Genomic DNA, 21,533 nt, shown 5'->3' on the forward strand with positions numbered 1-21,533 from the left:
TTCCATATAGGATTAAGGTAATTCAGTAATCTATCATCATAGTTTGCCCACATTTAATTTAGTCCAGATTATCCATAGGTGTACAGATAATACTTTGATTTATTTCATATTTAAGTGTTGACAGGATTAGTGTGGCCTTATCCTTGATCATAATCTGTTAAATGCTTTTAGAAGTTGAATAAAAAGAAGGTCAAAATGAATTTCCTACTTAAAAGCCACATTTTGAAAGAAAATATAAACTACATGATAGACAAAAGTGAATGATGAAATGATTGCTTTTAGTATGTTGCTTTGCATCATTGTATGATTATCTATGATAGTCTGTGTTACTCATATAGAACAACGTGCTGGGAGCTGCTGTGTGGTGAGTAGAGTAAGGGGAACACAGGACCATTTAATTGCTTCTCATGCATTGAAAGTTACAATGTGATTTGATTATTTCATTTGAAGAAATAAAAATTCCTGGAAGCAACAGAAAGCTAATTAAATAGCCCAGAGATGGTAAGGACAGCTTCATAGAGGAAGGGTTATTTGAGATTATTTGTTTAAGAGCAAGGATTAAACTAGAAGGTATTTTATATAGAGTTAAGGGCAATTACAAGGAAAGAAAGGGTAATGGAGAAGGACATAGAGTGTGTGGTATGGCTAAGGTACACAATGCAGAATGGCATTGCATCAGGGCGGAAACACAAAGATGACCATGAAGGGCCTTATATGCCATGCTATAATCTTTGAACTCGATCTGTAGGTAAAGGAGCATCATTGAGAAAAATGTGGATCAGAGAAGAGACATCATACAGTTTATAACTAGGAGGGGATACATGAGCAGTATCATGGAGAGTAGATAAGAGTTGGCAACAATACAGGCAGGAAGATTAAAAAATGCCATTCCAGAAGTCATTGCCAGTGAGGATGGAGTAGAAAGGAAAATTAAAGAGATATAATCAACAGAACCAACTGAAAAATTAAAATGTAGAATATGAGTAAGAAGTTCAGATTGAGTCTAAAGTGACAAGATGATGGTGACTTTTACCAAGGCTAGAAATAGAGGAGGCGATACTAGACATTTTGAATGATTGAAAGCTATGGCCTATATAAGCTTTCAAAATTGTTTGGGTTGTATTTTCAATGTGAATACTTTTACTGAATTAAATACTTTCCTTCTCAAAATAGTAAAGAAAAAACCGGAAGTAATTTTGAAAGTTATTATACAGAAATATTGTTGACAGCAGTATTCTATGGATATGATGAGATCATAAAGGAATAAGTCAATTAGCATGCTTTAACTTGTATACTTCTTTTTAATAAAGAAAATGAATACAGTAAGATTTTTCAATCCCTTGATGTTAGTAATATATATGAATTATATCTTAATGTATTAAGAATCCTTAATTTCTGTTGATTTATAAAGTAACATTACTTTAAAAAGATAAAAATTTATTTCTAGTAAATATTGGATATCAGAATCCTTTCTTACTAATATGTATTTGTGGAGCAAAATGTCAATTTATATCAGTATAGTTTTTATTTTTAAATTCTCTAACTTAGTTGTTAAACTGGTTTTTATCACTGCTTTAGTATTTGGACAGCCTAGGATTTCAAGTTGGGAACTAGTAAGCTCCAGTTACTAACTAACCCAGGAATACTAGGTCTGTAATAGCCTATGCCAGACTGAACTTTGCCCTCTTAGGACTGAAACATATTCCTTGTGCTCTGGATGCCATCTTTAACAACTTGAAATGGGGCTGGGTCACTAGACTCTCCTCACAAGAGCATCTAACTTGTAATAGTAAAAGTGGTATCTTTAAGAACGTGTTTACTCTTTCCATTGTCAGAGACCCAGACTGAGCATGTAGCAATTGCTTGATGAAAAATTACCTTGAGGAACATTAATTTGCTTCTGGTACCACATAGAGCTTCCCTTTGGAAGCGTTCTATCCCTTGTCTGTCAGGCTGGGGATGTCTCTGAACTGTACTTAGTAAGCTCTCAGTAGCTGTTTCTTAATTGAGCCAAATGGTCCCACTAAATCGATGGGACTCCCTGTGCATTCAGCCTCCTCTTCCTTTTCCTCATTGATTTCCTTTATTAGTGCTTTGGGGAGAGAGGTGCGTCCTCAGCTTCCTCACCAGAGTAATAAGCTGAATCATTTGATACTGAAGGAAGACATTTCAAAGAGAGAGAAGGCACTGCAAATCTTCTATCTGATGATGGTTCTAGGGGCCAGAACTGTCCCAAACCCTTTTGGGGATAGACAAACGCTGAAGTGATTTCAAAGTCAGATTCATTTGTAACCCATAATTGCTGACTGTCATGATGGGGTGTATTTAGTTACTCCTTTAAGAACTTTTTGTATCCTGTCCATAAAGATGCAGGCATCTTTATTCTTGTTCAGAATTCTTAAATGGACAATATTTCTGAAATCAATGCATTTTCATTAGTAGGAAAAATAAATCAAAGTAAACAAGCAAAATTATAAGAATAAGCAGAGTATAAAAATATGCTAAAATTAAAAAGCACCGAGATGAAATTTCACATGCTTATTATTGCTATTTCACATGTCCAGTTCATCATGGAGAATCAAAGACCAAAACTTAGAACTCTAATGAAAGATGATTGCATCAAAACATATCATATAACAGTTTTATCATTGTTCTTAACTCTTCCTGCTTTTATGGGCAATTTGTTGATCATCCAACTGCAGCACTGTCATGTTCAAATCATTCCTTTTTTTATCAAACATGTATTGAGTGTCTACTGGGAGGCAGATACTGGATAAGATGCAGTCATTCCTTTGTAGTAGAATGGTGGCAACTATATTATAAAATTGATAATTTTCAATTTTTAATAAGAAGCACTAAGTGCTATATACACAAATAAGTATATAGTATACCAATAAGTTTTCTTTGACTTTTGTGAAATTGACTGATGGCAGGTGGCATATGCAGGTGTATGGGAATCATCCCAGGAAGTAAAATGTCTTTGTTGTTGCTGAGGGAGTGAAACAAAACGGAGCAACTTGTCTTAAAATTTGTGTATGGAATTGTATTTATGAGCAAAATTATTAGTATCCTGATCTTCTTGAAGCGGTGTCATCGACAGTTTGATTTTACTGTTAGCATTATAAGTTATATCCTTATTAATATCATTGTTAATATCTAAATTACAGCGGTGAATACAATATAGTTCATTGCTTGGATGGTTAGCACAAGTGAATACATTTCTTTTTTTTTTTTTCCTTTTTCTTTTTTTATTTATTTATTGGGGTGACAATTGTTAGTAAAATTACCTAGATTTCAGGTGTACAATTCTATATTACATCATCTATAAATCCCATTGTGTGTTCACCAGCCAGAGTCAGTTCTCCTTCCATCACCATATATTTGATCCCCCTTTACTCTCATCTCCCACCCCCCACACCCTGAGCCTCTGGTAACCACTAAACTATTGTCTGTGTCTATGAGTTTTTGTTTCTCCTTTGTTTGTCTTGTTCTTTTGTTGTTTTTGGTTTATAAACCACAAATCAGTGAAATCATATGGTTCTCTGCTTTTTCTGTCTGACTTATTTCGGGGATGCAGTGAATATTTTAGCATCATATTCTCAAGATCCATCCATGTTGTCACAAATGTTCCTATATCATATTTTCTTACTGCCGAATAGTATTCCGTTGTGTATATATACCATAACTTCTTTATCCATTCATCTATCGAAGGACATTTTGGTTGTTTCCATGTCTTGACCACTGTAAACAAAGCTGCAATGAACATTGGAGCACACGTGTCTTTATGTATAAATGTTTTCAGATTTTTTGGGTAGATACCCAGGAGAGAGATTGCTGGGTAATTCTATGGTAATTCTATTCGTAATTTTTTGAGGAACCTCCACACTGCCTTCCATAACGGCCGCAGCAGTCTGCATTCCCACCAACACTGTATGAGGGTTTCTTTTTCTCCACAGCCTCTCCAACACTTGTTACTATTTGTCTTGTTGATGATAGCCATTCTGACTGGCGTGAGGTGATATCTCATTGTGGTTTTTATTTGCATTTCTCTGATGATTAGTGATGTTGAACATTTTTTCATATGTCTATTTGCCATTTGTATGTCCTCTTTGGAGAAATGTCTATTCAGGTCCTCTGCCCATTTTTCAAATGGGTTGTTTGTTTTTTTGTTGTTGAGTTGCATGAGTTTCTTGTATATTTTGGATATTAGCCCCTTATCAGAGGCACTGTTTGCAAAAATCTTCTCCCATTCAGTTGGTTGCCTCTTTATTTTGTCGATGGTTTCTTTTGCTGTGCAGAAGCTTTTAAGTTTCATATAGTCCCATTCGTTTATTTTAGCTTTTACTTCCCTAAAATGCTCTTTGAACCCAAGGTCCATAGGTTTAGCCCCTATGTTTTCTTCTATGCAGTTTATTGTGTCAGGTGTTATGCTTAAGTCTTTGATCCATTTTGAATTAATTTTGGTACATGGTGACAGATAGCAGGCCAGTTTCATTTTTTTTGCACGTGGCTATCCAATTCTCCCAGCACCATTTATTGAAGAGGCTGTCTTTTCTCCATTGAATGTTTTTTGCTTGATTGTCAAAAATAATCTGTCTATATTTATGTGGTTTTATTTCTGGGTTCTCAATTCTATTCCATTGGTCAATGTGTCTGTTTTTCTGCCAATACCATGTTGTTTTGATTATTGTAGTCCTGTAGTACAAGCTAAAGTCAGGGAGTGTGATACCTCCAGCGTTGTTCTTTTTTCTTAAGATTGCTTTGGCTATTCGGGGTCTTTTGTGGTTCCAAACAAATCTGATGATTTTTTGTTCTATTTCTTTAAAAAATGCCATTGGGATTTTGATGGGGATTGCATTGAATCTGTATGTTGCTTTGGGTAATATGGCCATTTTAACTATGTTGATTCTTCCAATCCATGAGCATGGAATGTCTTTCCATTTCTTTGTGTCTTCTTCAATTTCTTTTAAAAATGTCTCATAGTTTTCAGCATAGAGGTGTTTCACATCCTTGGTTAAGTTTATTCCTAGGTATTTTATTCTTTTTTGTTGCAGTTGCAAAAGGAATTGTTTTTTGTATTTCTTTTTCTGAAATTTCATTGTTAGTATATAGGAATGCAATGGACTTTTGTACATTTATTTTATAGCCAGCAACTTTACTGTATTCGTTGATTGTTTCTAATAGCTTTTTGGTGGAGTCTTTAGGGTTTTCTATATATAACATCATGTCATCTGCAAAGAGTGACAATTTAACTTCTTCATTCCCAATTTGGATGCCTTTTATTTCTTTCTCTTGCCTGATTGCTCTGGCAAGGATTTCCAACACTATGTTGAAAAGCAGAGGTGATAGGGGACAGCCCTGTCGTGTTCCTGAATGTAGAGCAAAGGGCTGCAGTTTTTCACCATTAGTTATGAGATTAGCTGAGGATTTGTCATGTATAGGCTTTATTATGTTAAGGTATTTTCCTTCTATACCTATTTTATTAAGTGTTTTAATCATAAATGGATGTTGTATCTTGTCAAATGCTTTTTTCTGCATCAATTGATATAATCATATGATTTTTGTCCTTTATTTTGTTTATGTGATGTATCACATTGATGGATTTGCGGATCTTGAACCATCCTTGTGTCCCGGGGATGAACCCCACTTGGTTGTGATGAATAATCTTTTTAATGCATTGTTGTATTCGATTTGCTAGAATTTTGTTTAGGATTTTTGCATCTGTATTTATCAGAGATATTGGACTGTAGTTTTCTTTTTTTGTGTTGTCCTTACCAGGTTTTGGTATCAGGGTAATGTTGGCCTCATAAAATGAGTTAGGGAGTACTGTCTTTTCTTCAATTTTTTGGAAGAGTTTGAGCAGGATTGGTATTACATCCTCTTTGAAAGTTTGGTAGAATTCACTAGTGAAGCCATCTGGTCCTGGACTTTTGCTTTTGGGAAGGTTTTGGATGACTGATTCAATTTCGTTACTGGTGATCGATCTGTTTAGATTTTCCAGTTCTTCATGGATCAGGCTAGGAAGGCTATATGTTTCTAAGAACTTGTCCATTTCTTCTAGGTTATTGAATTTGGTGGCATATAGTCCTTCATAGTATTCTTGGATGATCCTTTGTATTTCCGTGGTTTCCATGATAACTTCCCCTTTTTCATTTCTGATTTTATTAACTAGTGTCTTCTCTCTTTTTATCGTGGTGAGTCTAGCTAAGGGTCTGTCAATTTTGTTAATCTTTTCAAAGAACCAGCTCTTTGTCACATTAAATTTTTCTATTGTCTTTTTGTTCTCTATTTCATTTAGTTCTGCTCTGATTTTTGTTATTTCCTTTCTTCTGCTGACCTTGGGTTTCATTTGTTCTTCTTTCTCTAGTTCTTTAAGGTGTAACATGAGGTTATTTATTTGAGATTTTTTCTTGTTTCTTGAGATAGGCCTGTAATGATATAAATCTCCCTCTTAAAACTGCTTTCACTGCATCCCCCAAATTTTGGTAGGATGTATTTTCATTGTCATTTGTTTCTATGTATCTTTTGATCTCTCCTCTAATTTCTTCTTTGACCTGGTCGTTCTTTAAAAGTATGTTGTTTAATCTCCATGTATTTGTGTTTTTTCCTGCTTTCTTTTTTCAGTTGGTATCCAATTTCAAAGCTTTGTGATCAGAGAATATGCTTGGTATGATTGCAATCTTCTTAAATTTGCTGAGGCTGATTTTATTTCCCAATATATGGTCTATCGTTGAGAATGTTCCATGTACACTAGAAAAAAATGTATAGTCTGATGTTTTAGGATGAAGTGCTCTATATATGTCAATTATGTCCGTTTCATCTAATGTGTCATTTAGGGCTGCTATTTCGTTATCTATTTTCTATTTGGATGATCTCTCGATAGCTGTCAATGATGTATTTAAGTCCCCTAGTATAATTGTGTTTTGGTCAATTTCTCCCTTTAGTTCTGTTAGTAGTTGCTTTGTATATTTTGGTGCTCCCTGATTGGGGGCATAAATATGGATGACTGTTATGTTTTCTTGTTGTGTAGTCCCCTTTACCATTATGAAATGTCCATCTTTGTCTCTTGTTACCTTTTTCACCCTGAAGTCTGTTTCATCTGATATCAGTACGGCTACACCTGATTTTTGCTGGATACCATTTGCTTGGAGTGTCAATTTCCACCGTTTCACTTTGAGTCTATGCTTGTCCTTGTAGCTGAGATGTTTCTCTTGGAGACAGCATATGGTTGGGTTTAGTTTTTTGATCCAATCTGCTACTCTGTGCCTTTTTATTGGTGAGTTCAGTCCATTTACATTTAGGGTGATTATTGATATGTGAGGATTTCCTGTCATTTTATTTTTAGTTTTCTGGTAAGGCTGTGTCTCCAGTGTTTCTTTTCGTTTTTGTTGTTGTCTGTTATTTCTGTATGGTGGTATTCTATGATGTTTCCCTCTGTTTTTTCTTTTATTACAGTATATGTTTCACTTCTGGATTTTTTTTTTTTTTTGAGTGGTTACCCTTAAGTTTATGTAAAAGAAAGTTTGATATTTAGAGCATTCCATTTTCTTCAGCATGCTTCCTTTCTCCATTCCCATATTCTGGTTCAGGCCTTTACTCTCTCCCCTTTTATGTTTTGGTTGTCACAGATTATCCCTATTTATGCTGGTTGAATAGCCTCCTTCAGTATTTCTTGCAGTGCAGGTCGTGTATTAGAAAATACCCTCAGCTTCTGTATGTCTGGAAAGGCCTTTATTCCTCCTTCATATCTAAAGGATATCTTTGATGGATATATTATTCTTGGCTCATAATTTCTCTCTTTCAATAGTTTGAATATTTGGTTCCACTCCCTCCTGGCTTGTAGAGTTTCTGCTGAAAAATCTGATGATAATCTAATGGGCTTTCCTTTGTAGGTTACTATCTTCTTTTCCATGGTTGTCTTGAGGATTCTTTCTTTGTCGTTGATTTTAGACAGCTTCAATACAATGTGCCTTGGAGAAGGCCTGTTGGGATTGAGGTAATTAGGTGTTCTATTTGCTTCTTGGATTCGAGGATCCAGTTCTGACCACAAGTTTGGGAAGTTCTCATCGACAATTTGTTTTAATATATTCTCTGTTCCCTTCTCTCTTTCTTCTCCTTCTGGTATGCCCATTATTCTTATATAGCTCTTTCTGATGGAGTCAGAAAGTTCTTATAGAGTTCTTTCATTTCTTTTAAGTCTCAAGTCTCTTTCTTCTTCCATCCATGTAATTTCCAGGTTTCTGTCTTCGATGTCACTGATTCTTTCCTCCATCTGGTCAACTCTACTACCCAAGCTGGCTATTTCATTCTTAATTTCTTCTATTGCGTTCTTAATCTCCAGAAATTCTATTTGGTTCTTTTTTAAAATTTCAATTTCTTTCATAAAATGCTCATGTTGTTCTTTGATTGTGTTTCTGAGTTCATTAAACTGCCTTTCTGTGTTTTCTTGCATGTCGTTGATTTTTTTCAGAACTGCAATCTTGAATTCTCTGTCATTTAAGTCACATATTTCTGTTCCTTTTCTGGAGACTTTTCACTTACTTTCTGAGCTGTCTTGTTGCCTTGGTTATTCATGGCAATTACTGATTTATTATTTCTCTTCCTAGACATCTAAAGGAGTGGGTTCTGCAGCAGGTTGATAGGAAGAGGTCTTTCTTTTGTTTTCCAGTACTTGTTGGTAAATGTTTTATTTTCTCTCTGACTGCAGCCTTTTTTTGTCTGTCACACGGTAGTGCTATGTTTTTTCTGTACTATTCCAGCTTCTCACACAATGGGGGGATTCCCTGGGAGACAGGCTTCTTCTCTGTTACTAGTTTGCCTGGGTCACAGGGTGCAGTGTCCGTGTGGGTATGTGGAGAGCTTTTGAAGTTCCAAAGCTCTCCCTGCACCAGATTCAGAGCCTGTATGTTTCAGCAGTTCTGTTTACTCCTGCAGGGATCCCCCCCAGATAGGTGGGGCCAGGGGTGGGGTGAGTTGTGAGAGGTGGCCCAGTGCAATGGCGGCGACCACCACCACAGCCGGTCCTGCTTCCACAGCTCCCTCCCCTTTGCCAGAACTAGTTGGGCTGCAAGTCTGTGTCTGTGGTCCACAGTTCTCAGAACAGCAAATATTCTGCTCTTTTGATCTAACACTGCTACTGTTGCGCTCCTAGCACTCGGCATGTGGGGGCGGGGTGAGCTCTGGGAGGGTAAGGAGGGGGCGGCTAGTCTCAGTGCCTAAGGCTTCCCGTTCTCTGATAGGCCGTGAGGGCTTAAACCACCGTTTTCAGCCTTCTTCCCTCAGTCTTTGCTCCGAGGTCTCTGTCGTGAGCGTTGGGTTCAGCCGTGTTATATGCTGTCCCCTCAGCCCTGTGGGCATAAGCGGAGCCCTAGCAGTCTGAGTTCTTCCCACTCCCGCAGCTGCGGTAGTTCCGGGATGCAGCGAGCTCGGAGCACTGAGCACTGTGAGGCTCCGTCTCTGCACTTCTCCCTTCCCTCCTCCCCTGCTCGCGCGATTCGCCCACCTTTCGGTGAATTCAGTAGTGGGTCTCTTCGTCTGTCCTTTCTGCTGTGCAGGGAGTCCTTTGTGGAGTTATTGTTGTTCCATTAGTTGTAAATTCCAGAGGAGCTTTACAGAGGCTCATCTCACGCCTCCATTTTGATGACGTCAAAACAAAAGAATACATTTCTTTAACTATGATAATTTTTCCTTCTTAGAGTAAGTGAATGGTATTTGTAGCTGTGTTTGGTTTTCTTCAGAAGGAGACTCTAAGATGTGGATTAATCTGGGAAGTGGTATCAGGGGGCGGTAGCAGAAAGGGTGGCAAAGTGACACTGGGTGGGGAATAGAGCATGAATGAGCAAGTTTCTGTTGAGGACCACTGTGGTTTGGTCCTCCTGAGGACATCTGGGAAATGGTGTGGAACATGCCTTAGAGTTGTCTCCACTGAAGGGAAGAGAAACCTGAGTTATATTTCCTCCAACTTCCATCAGTCGTTGATTGATGATTATTTCCAGGAGCATAAACTTCTCTGCACTACACAGCCAGGGGGAGACCTTGGGCAGAGAATCTGTAAGGAAAGTACTATAAGGGAATGCATTCGTATTACATTTGTATGACAACAAATTGAAGAACCTAGATAAATGAAGAAATTCCTAGAAAAATGAAAAATACCTAACTAACTCAAAAAGAAATAGAAAAACCTAAATAGACTTATACAAGGAAAGAGATTGAATTAGTAACAGAAAAATTTCCCACAAAGCAAATCCCAGGTCCATATGGCTTCACTGATAAATTTTACCTAACATTTAAAGGAGAATTAACACCAATCCTTCACAAAGTCTCCTAAAAAAATAGAAGAGAAGAGAACATGTCTCAGCTCATTCCATTAGTCCATTGTCATCTCGATACTAAAATGAGACAAAGGCATTGTAAGAAAACCGCAGACCAATATCCCTTATGAATATAGACACACAAATGCTCAACAAAATACAAATCAAATCCAGCAACATATACAAAATTGTGCACCAACCAAAACAAGTGTGGTTTATCCCAGATATTCAAAGTTGTTTTATCACATGAAACTAATTGATGTAATATGCTGTATTAATAGATAAAAGGCAAATACTTCATGATCTTATGCATATAGGCATAAAAAGTATTTAAGGTGGACCTCACTGGGGAGGTAACAGGAAGCCCACTGCTGTATTCTGTTGTGTCCATCAATCATTCACCAAAAGTTTTACATAAAGACATTTCACTCTTGCCAAATGTTAGAAATTTTTGCTTGAAGGTTTGATTGTTAGGGTATTTCATTACCCAGTACGGTTCAACTATCTATGGCTTTATAAAATATTTTTTCCCAAGCTTTTAAAGAAAATATTTGTTACGATCTTTTCATGTATGCATCATCCACTTACTTTCCAGTTCTCTTTCATTTGTTTTATGCTCTTATAATTCTACTGCAACTGCTCATTTCTAGGCTCTAAAAATCCTCTAATAGTCAAACAAAAGGGCCTATTTCAGCATTTTTTACCAATACCACTTAAAAAGAAACATCTCTATTCCTGTGATTTCTACACTTTCCTATTCTCAACGTCATTTTTTGTTCTTTTTGTCTTAACTTTTCTAACATCTTTCGAACTGTATACATTGTCTTCAATCCCCTCTGATTTAGTTTGCCAACTGTTATAAATGTGATATAACATTTCTAGTACAATAGCCTTGGATATAACATTCTCCAAATCAAAGTCCTTTAGTGAAAACCCTGCTCAAGTCCTTTAGTGAAAGTCTTTTAGAGAGAGAGACAGAGAGAGATAGAGAGAGAGAGAGAGAGAATTGTCGTCATTGTCAGGCCTTTTTTGACACAACCTCTGTCTTTCTCTACAACCTAATATCCCACAATTCTGGACATATTAACTGTGTTCATGAGCCAAGCTTAACTATTTGCAAAAGATTTTTTTTTTAAATTTTATTCTGTATTACCCAGTGAATAACAATTTCCATGAATTGATTTAAACCTTTCTTGAAATTATATGGTATTTTGGATATCATTTAGAGCCATTTTTTTCCCTATGTGGTATTTCTAACATTCATAAAAGTACAGAGAATAATATGATTGTTTTTCCATGACCAGTTTCATCAAGTCTTAAGACTGCCACAATTGGTTAAAATCGATTTTAAAAGAAGGAAAATATTAGAAATACATTGGAAGCTCTTCGATACCTCTTGCCATGTTTTTCCCCTCCTTCTTTCCCCAGTGATAACTGCCATCCTGAATTTGTTGAGTTTTCCTAAGGATCACACATGTTTTTCTATGTTTACCACATACATTCCTTATTTCTCCTAAAGATACTCATTGTGTTTTTGTCTTTGAAAAATTCTGTAGAGAAGATCCTCTTACTTTTGCATATCATGGCTGTTGGCATTTCTAAAACCAAAATCTAGCTGACAAGCAATTATTTTGAAGTAACTCATGGTGGATGTTTGTTAATAGCCTCTTACTGTTTAGCAGTTCAATTTTGATTTCCACTAACAGTACTTCCTGTAAATACGTTGTCCCCTTTTGCTTGATTTTGTTTCTTTGCTTGTAATCTAGTCCCCAGGCTTTCCACTGCCCTCTATGAATGGACAGTTTGGTCTCTGCCCTCACAAATGATGTGAGGTGCCTTTTCTCTATGAGTAGTGACAGCTTCATGGCCATTTTTAATTTTGAAATATTTTGGAAAAAGGTATATGTTGTAATTGAACTATAATTAGAAATTATTTGTTTATTGAGATATAAAGCATCTGATATGTGGCCCACATTGTGTTAGCAATGGTGATATAACAGAGAAGAGAAACAATCCCAATCCTCTAGCAAATTTGAATCCTAGTTGGGGAGAGAGACCGAACACAAAACAAAACAACAAAGAAGTAAAAAATATTAAAGCATGAAAATAATGGCAAATTCTAAAACACCATATTAAAAAAAATGAAGTATCAGAGAAAATGAGAGAAGGGGACTTACATTATATAGGAGAAATAGTGCACCCTGCTCTGAGAAGAGAACATTTAAATCAAAACTAAAAGGCAAAGAAGCAAATTAAGGAAGAATGGAAGAGAAGAAGTGAAAGCCACTGTGAAAGCCCTGAGTCAAGGACAGTGCTTGGTGTGTCCACTAAAAGTGATCAGGATTTAGAGGGTAACTAACTCATGGTACTTAAAATGCAGAGACTGAGATTTCCACCAGACTGTCAGTTTACTTGTGACATACATTTGTCACATGGATCGGAATATTGTAACAGGCATTAACAATACAACTCAACCCCATCCTACAGCGCAATGGGAAAACAAAATAAAAACAGAAGATACTATGGACTAACTTTGACAAATCAATGTCACAAAATCCAAAAATAACCTATATGAGGTGTGATCAAACAATATGATGAATGTTTAAATAAAAATAAAAATTACAGTAAAAGATACATTGCCATTAATCCCCCCTCAAAATACGCCCTTTCACTTCAAACATACTTATCCCATTGTTCTTACCACTTTCTGAAGCAGTTCTGGAAGTCCTCTTTCATGAGCATCTTTAGTTGTACCGTCGTGGCTGCTTCAATGTCCTGAATCATTTTGACTTGGAGAAAGAGCCAGAAGTCGCACAGTGCCAGATCCAGTTAATAAGGTGGATGAGGACACACTGTAATGCTTTTCTTTGATAGAACTTGCTGTGTATCAGAAGCGATGTGTGACATGGACCATTATCATGATGGATGATTTACTGCACATTTTAAAACACACCTTGTCTCAATCATAGCTCACACCCTACTGACTGCACCAAACAAGTTGAAACTTGTCACACACTGTTACTAAGGTATGACGTGCCACTTTCCATATTGAAGATCCTTGCCTTTCCATTGGATGGCACTCAGCAGCAGCATTCATGGCAATTTTTTTATCACAATGGAAAGGCTCTATGTTACACATTGCTTCTGGTACAGCAACTTTTGTCAAATAAAAACATTACAATATATCCCCATCCACCTTCTTCAGTGGATCTGGCATTGTGCGACTTCTGGCTCCTCCCCAACGTCAGAAAGACCATGAAGGGTAAATGTTTTGAATTGATTCAGGACATCAAGGCAGCCATGACAGTGCAACTTACGAAAGAGGACTTCTAAAACTGCTTCAGAAAGTGGCAAAAATGATGGGATAAGTGTATTCAAAGCGAGGGGGGATATTTTGAGGGGGATTAATGGCCACGTGTCTTTTACTGTAATTTTTTGTAAAATTTAAACATTCACTGTAGTTTTTGATCACACCTCGTAGGTATTTATATAATCTCACTTCCCCTCCGGTGCCTCAACTTTCTTCCCTTCCATTCTCTTATGGAAAGCCAAATCATAATCAAAGATTGCACGCTGAATATAGAACCCTGAAAAGTTGTGTTAGATGTATCAAATATTTGTAGTCATGACGCTAAAATACTTTACTAATGCATATTTGTTGCTTACAACTCAGGGCATCCATCTATACAGATCCTCTAAGTTTCATTACCAACAATCCCTTTCCCAACCTCAGGTACCTATTTAGTATTTATGGTCAGTGCTTGCGGTGCTGATTTTCCTTTTTCTGAATTTCCATAGCATATCCCTCCCAATGCATACATTCTTTTGCTATTTGTATGAAGTCAATAAACCATGAAATCATATCTGTAAGGTAACTCTCCATATCTATGTACTGCCTCTTTTGGTGTTGCTTTACTTCTTGGAGCTTTGAGGGTAATCTTACTTTTCTCTCTTTGGATTCTTAGTGGGCATTTCCCTGCAGCCATTAGGTACTGATGAATACTCTCTGCTACCCTTTCCTTGCCATTGGGCTTATAGTGGATATACTTTATGTCCTTAGCATGAATATATTCACACATTTTTGCTATCTCTCTTCTTCAAATTTACTACACCAGACTAAGGAGAAGAATTTTATTTGCCTCTATTTTGGTGAAGATTACTTTATCATTTTAGTTTCGCTTCCTTAGAATATTTTAAATCAATATAATGACTAAAATGTCATTCAATTATTTATTGACTAAATGTGATAGTATCATTGATTTAGTATGAATAAGGCGGGGGGAACTTGGGTTCCATTTCTTGATTTTTTAAAAACATTTAATTATTTTTTTACATAATAATAAATTTTAATTTTTTAAGATCCCTTCACCTTTTTCACCCAACTCCCAACCCACCTCCCCTCTGTCAACCATCAGTTTGGCCTCTGTATATTTGAGTCTGTTTCTGTTTTGTTTATTTATTTTGGTCTTTAGATTCCACATATAAGTGAGATCATATGGGATTTGTCTTTCGCTGTCTATTTCACTTAGCGTAATACCCTCTGTGTCCACCCATGTTGTTGTAAATGGCAAGATTTCATTCCTTTCTATGGCTGAGTGATACTGCATTGTATATGTGTAATACATCTTCTTTGTCCAGTCATCTATTGACAGGTACAGGTTTTGCTTCCATATCTTGGCTATTGTAAATAGTGCTGCAATGAACATAGCAGTGCATATATCTTTTCCAATGAGTGTTTTGGATTTCTTTGAATTAAATACTCAGAAGTGGAATTGCTGGATCATGAAGTAGTCTATTTTTAATTTTTAAAGGAACCTCCAAACCATTTTCCACGGTGGCTACACCGATTTGCTATGTCACCAACAGTGCACAAGAGTTCCCTTTTCTCCACATCCTCGCCAACAGTTGTTGTTTGTTGATTTATTGATGGTAGCCATTCTGATAGGTGTGAGATAATATCTCATTGTGGTTTTAATTTGCATTTCTCTGATGTTCAGTGATGTTGAGCATCTTTTCATATGCCTATTGGCCATCTGTATGTCTTCTTTGGAGAAATGTCTATTCAGGTCCTTTGCCCAATTTTTAATTGGATTGTTTGGGGGTTTTTTGGTGTTGAATTGTATGAGTTCTTCTGAAATTTTGGATATTAAGTCCTTATCAGAGGTATCATTGGCGAATATCTTCTCCCATTCAATAGACTGTCTTTTCATTTTGTTGGTAGTTTCCTTTACTGTGCAAAAACTTTTTAGTTTGATGTAGTACCATTTGTTTATTTTTTTCTTTTGTTTCCCTTGCCCAAGAATGTATATCAGAAAAAATTACTACTAAAAACAAGGTATTAGTGTTTACTATGTATGTTTTCTTCTAGGAATTTTATGGTTACAGGTTTTGCATTTAAGTCTTTAATCAATTTTGAGTTTATTCTTATATGTGGTATAAGAATGTGGTCCAGTTTCATTTTTTTGCTTGTTTCTGTCCAGTTTTTCCCAACACCATTTATTGAATAGAGTGTTTTTACTCCACTGTATATTCTTGCCCCCTTGGTCATAGATTAAATGATCATGTAAGTGTGGGTTTATTTCTGGGCTCTCTCTTCTGTTCCATTCATCTATGTGTCTGTTTTTATGCCAGTACCATGCTGTTTTGATTACTATAGCTTTGTAGTATAGATTGATATCAGGTAGCCTGATAGCTCCAATTTTGTTCTTCTTTCCCAAGATCACTGTGCCTATTCAGGATCTTCTGTGGTTCTGTATAAATTTTAGGATTATTTGTTCTAGTTCTGTCAAAATGCCATTGGTATTTTGATAAGAATTGCACAGAATCTATAGATTGCTTTGGGCAGTATGGATATTTTAACTATGTTAATTCTTATTCATGAACACAGTATATGCTTCCATTTATTTGTGTCTCTTTCAATTTGTTTCTTCAATTTCTTATAATTTTCTGAGTACATGTTTTTTACATCCTTGATTAATTCATTCCTAGTTATTTAATTTATTTTTTAATGCAATTGCAAATGGGGTTGTTTTCTTAATTTTTCTTTCTGATAGTTCGTTATTGGTGTATAGAAATGCAACTAATTTCTGAATATTAATTTTGTACCCTACTACTTTACTGAATTCATTTATTAGTTCTAATAGTTTTTGGTGGAATCTTTTTTTAACTTAAAAAAATATATATATTTAAGTGTGTTTTTCCAGGACCCATCAGTTCTAAGTCAAGTAGTTGTTTCAGTCTAGTTGTGGAGGGCGCAGCTCACAGCGGCCCATGTGGAATCAAACCAGCAACGTTGTTGTCAAGAGCACTGCACTCTAACCAACTGAGCTGACCAGCTGCCCTTGGCAGAATCTTTAGGGCTCTCTATATAGTATTATATCATCTGCATATAATGACAGTTTTACTTTTTCCTTTCCAATTTGGATGATTTTTATTTCTTTTTCTTTTTTGATTGCTGTGGGTAGGACTTCCAACACTATGCTGAATAAAATTGGTGAGTGTGAGCATCCTTATTTTGTTCTAGATCTTAAGAACACTTTTAGCTTTTTACTCATTAAGTATGTTATTTGTGGGTTTGTCATATACAGCCTTTATTATGTTAAGGTACATTCCCACTATCCATACTTTGCCGAGAGTTTTTAATCACAAATGGATGCTGGATTTTATCAAATGCTTTTTCTGCATCTATGGATATTATTACATGATTTTTATCTTTCATTTTGTTTGTGTGGTATGTCATGTTAATTGATTTGTGGATATTGAACCAATCTTGCACCCCAGGAATAAACCCCATTTGATCATAGTGGGTGATCTTTTTAATGTATTGCTGAATTTGGTTTACTAATATTTTGTCAAGGATTTTTGCATCTATGTTCATTAGGGATATCAGCCTATAGTTTTTTTTTGTAATGTCTTCGTCTGGTTTTGGAATCAGGGTAATGGTGGCCTTATAAAATGAGTGTGGGTGTTCTTCCTCTTTAATTTTTTGGAGTAGTTTGAGAAGGTGTTAATTGTTCATTGAATGTTTGGTAAACTTCACCTTATATCCATATTCATCCTTATATCCATAGTTTTGAACTTTGTATCTGGAAGGTTGCTTGTCTCTATTTCTTTTAGTTCTTTTTCTGCAGTTTTCTTCTGTTCTTTCATTTGGGACATATTTCTTTGTTTCCTCATTTTGCCTGCCTCCCTGTGTTTGTTTCTATGTATTAGGTAGACCTGCTACATCTCCCAGTCTTGGCCAGGTGGTCTTATGTTGTAGGTGCCCTGTGGGGCCCAGGGGTGCAGTCTCCCTTATCACCTGAGCCAGGTGCTCCATGTATGTGCCTTGTGTGGGTTGTGCTCTTGGCATCTCAGTGTGTGGGACTGACCCTCAGGCTGACTGGCTGTAGGGTTTGGTCATGTCCACCGCTTATGGGCTGCTGTACATGGGGCTGACCCCATAGCGTAGGATTCATCCTAGTGTTCTCTGATGCCTGCTATGACCACTCTGGGTGTGCCTATTGTAGGGCTAATTAGATGTTGTTCTGTTGTGGTCTGGACCCAGAATCTGGGTGTGTTGGTTCTGGGGCCTCTTGGGAGGGGTTCTAGTGCTGGCCCAAGTCAGCCACTCCCTGTGACCAGCCTGGGACTACTTACCTGGTAGGAGCTACAAAGCGATCTGTGACTGGTCACTGCCTGTGCTGTACCTGGAGGTGCTTAAGAGAGGCCACCCTGCCATATGAGAATGGATGCCACCAGTACCAGGCTTGGGGTAGCTCTGCAAAAATCCCAGGGCACCCTGAGGCCTGCTGCCCCCTGCCAGCTTCCTATAAGTCTCAGCCACTGAATGAGCTTCATGAAGTATGTGAGTTGGATTATTCTGGTTCTCAGGGAGTCATCAGGGTTGGATGAGTGGTATTCATCAGGTTAATGTAGATTCTGATTTGGCACCAGTGATGAGCCTGGAGATACTCAGTGAAAGGCTGAAAGTACACCAAGGCCTGCCATTGCCTTACTGGGGCCTGCTGGCCCCTGAGAGTTGTCCAAGAAAGACTAGTGCAGGCTGGTGCTAGCTACTTGTCATGAAAGTGCTTCTGGTGGCATGTAAGTTGAGGCCAGTTGTTAGCTGCTGAAAGAGCCTCCTGCCAGGCATAGGGCAGGGCTGGGTGCTGGTCTTGGAAAGTGCCTCTGGCAGTGCACAAGCTGGGTGAGGAGAGGTCCCAGGAAGTCACCAGGGTGGAGCGAGTGGAGTTCAACAGGCCAATGCAGATTCAGATTCGGCCATGTAAGGGGAGGGCTCAACAAAGGAAAGATGGTGCCTGCCTGCCAACTGCACTGGAGCAGAACCCCACACAGGGAAATTGGCAATTGTCCCTCCAGTTCTTGCCCTCAAGCCATACAACTTAGTTTCTCCCTGTATGTCTCTGAAGCCTCCTGAGTCACTGTCCCTCTGCCGGAGCATAGGGTGAGCACCTCCGTGTGAGTGAGTATGTGGACTGGCCCTTTAAGAGGATGCCTGGGTTTCTAGCAACCTTCTGTTTCATTCAGATGGTGAAAATCCCCACTGTTTTTCACAGCTAGATATTCTGGGGGCTCTTTTTCCTGGCACTGGTGCTCTGGGCTACGGAGGATGGTGTGGATCTGGAGTCCTTTGCTCCTCTTGGGCAGGACTTCCACAGCTGAGATATCTTTTCCAGTTCTCATCTGCCACGTACTGATGTTTGGTGGGCCTTTCCATGTCTCTGCTCCTCCTACCAGTATTTGTATTTATGTGGCTTCTTTGTATCCTTACTTGGATTTCTGTTCAGTTAGTCTTCAGATGTTTCTCAAAGTTGATTGTTCTATAATTTAGTTGTAATTTTAATGTGGTCACAGGAAGAGGCAAGCACAGCATTTATCTACTCTGCCATCTTGCCCCCTCCGCCAACTCCTTCAGTGAACTCTGAAATCTTTCTTGATTTCTTTCTAATAGCACATATAATTTGGGTCCAGAACCAACTACATAATTTGTGAGGCCTAGTCCAAGATGAAAATGCAGGGCGTTTTATTCAAAAGTTAATGAAGAATTTCAACACAGCAAAAATGAAACATTAATCTAAGTATGGGGCTTTTCTGAGGACTCGTGTGTGACTGCACAAGTTGCATATCCATAAAGCTGATTCTGTGTGGGTCTTTGGGGCAGGTGGCAGCAGGGAATTAACTTTATAAATATATTTATGTTTCAAATCATGTTTATAATAAAATTCCATAAATACGGTTTTTGTAATAAAATAATATATAAATATAATAATGTTGAATGAAAATATTTATTTGGAACACTATAACTATGTTTTTGACACTGAGTATTGTGATTAGAAATATGTAGTTAATGAGAAAACGCTTTCAGTTTCATATTGATTGTTGACTGTGGTATAATGCTTTGGTTTACCGTGAGGACTCAAGAGCTAGATTGCTTGGGTTCTAAAACGTGGCTCTATCTACTCTATTAAGTGTGGGTCATTGGGCATATTTCCTTATTTTACTGTCCATCAGTGTTCACACACTTTGGGGTGATAACAGGAAATTGATCTCATAGGTTTGTTACGCCAATTATTATATTTCAAGTCCTTTGAAGTAGTCTACTCTGTTATTTCAAATCTTTTTTTATTTGTTAGTTTTGCCTTAGCAGGTACAATATCCCAGACTCAGTTTACTCTTTCATGGTTGTGAATTAATATTAAAAAATATTTTATGATATTGTTTGTATAGAATTAAAAATTTGGGACTTATTAGATAAGACATGCAGTTTATAACGATACAAGTTGAGCATGTATTTTTTCTTATAAGAACATTATAAAGTGGCTTTTCTTTTTAAATCTTTCTTTTGACCTTTTCCCCCATCATCATATACCTTATTTAAAATCAAAGATCTGATTCACCTGGTTAATAGAGCCATCTTGTTAAGCCTGTTACAGTTACTAAGTTATAACTTTAGAATCTAAGTCAATCCAATGAAGATGAATGCTTAGTCGCAGCATTTCATTCATTCTTAAACACATTTAAAGGCAAGCTTGTGCAGAAGTAATCCATTGTGATTAATGTATTTTATTTGCTTTTATTTTTATGTCACCAAATAACAAAGCTTTTTCTATTAATATGTACTATATTTATTTGTAATGATTAACAATCTGTATTTGTGCTCTGTTGAGAAGATATACTAATTTAAAATCTACCAACTAAATCTCTACAATCATGAAATAACATCTGAAATATTTAGTTTAAGAATCAAATTCAGGACTATAACAAACGGTAACTATACTATCCATGCTTTCTTTTCAGCACTGGTGGAAAATTTATTGCAAAGTAGTTCAGTTAAGATAGAATCTAAAAGAAATATTAATTCTGAGAAATATGCTTAAAATGGAATGCTCTCATCAGGTGTAGTTTGCAAGCAAGAAGTTCCCATTACTTATCGGCATTTTTCATTGAGTGTTATGAGAACCTATAAAATAATTGAACAATGTAGTTATTTTTGTTTTTTTCTGAAAGTTGAAAAGAAAGTAAAAAGCGATACTCTTAATTATCACACAGCTTTCTAACCATGCCATGAACTTCATCTCTTCTCTCTCCTGTGGCTCTCAGTGTATAATGTCTATATTCGATCTCTTTTTCTTGTATCAGACAGTATTACCGAAGTGTTCACTAATATCTACGTGACCAGTTTTGGCCCTGTCTCAGATACAGATATGGTGAGTTTCTCATTAAATAGTATTTTTACTTCGTGTCATGAGAGGTTGGGAGGGATAATATAGACAAAGTAAGTATTTTTAGTGTTGTGGGATTATGTAACTGTCTCATGCCTATTTAGTCTACCCAAATACATAGAGAGTTAAGGGTGTACATCTGTTTGTATCTGTGGTGCACCATTCCAGCGTGGGTGTTCAGATTAGCCCTTTGTAGTTTATATTCTTTCCCAAACTTGTTTACCTAACTACAGTGTGGTAAATAATTGTTTACATAAAAATAATTATATTCCTGAGAACCATTTTCTAGAATAAAGGTACCTGCTTGGATTACTATAGGTAAACTCTCCACAGTTTCATAGACAACTGATTCCTATAGAATGTAGTCATGGTCAGTGTTATAAATGGGACTTTTCTTTTGGCACTGAATAAGATGGGTGCCTTGTCATACTATCTACATACATACAAATTACATACATACTAGGTACATATAAATCAATCTCAAGAAAACTAGAATATT

General features: G+C 36.8%; 1 protein-coding gene across 3 annotated transcripts in view; it reads left to right on the forward strand.

The window, feature by feature from the left end:
• GABRA2 (gamma-aminobutyric acid type A receptor subunit alpha2) overlaps positions 1-21,533 on the forward strand; it is a 129,107-nt gene that overhangs the window by 37,355 nt on the left and 70,219 nt on the right. For all 3 annotated transcript variants that reach the window (XM_033106785.1, XM_033106787.1, XM_033106786.1), the window contains one exon: positions 20,952-21,019. In XM_033106785.1, the coding sequence (XP_032962676.1) occupies positions 20,952-21,019 (68 nt within the window). The remainder of the gene's footprint in view (positions 1-20,951; positions 21,020-21,533) is intronic.

This window comes from Rhinolophus ferrumequinum, chromosome 5 (assembly GCF_004115265.2).
Source record: "Rhinolophus ferrumequinum isolate MPI-CBG mRhiFer1 chromosome 5, mRhiFer1_v1.p, whole genome shotgun sequence".
NCBI classification, from domain to species: Eukaryota; Metazoa; Chordata; class Mammalia; order Chiroptera; family Rhinolophidae; genus Rhinolophus; species Rhinolophus ferrumequinum.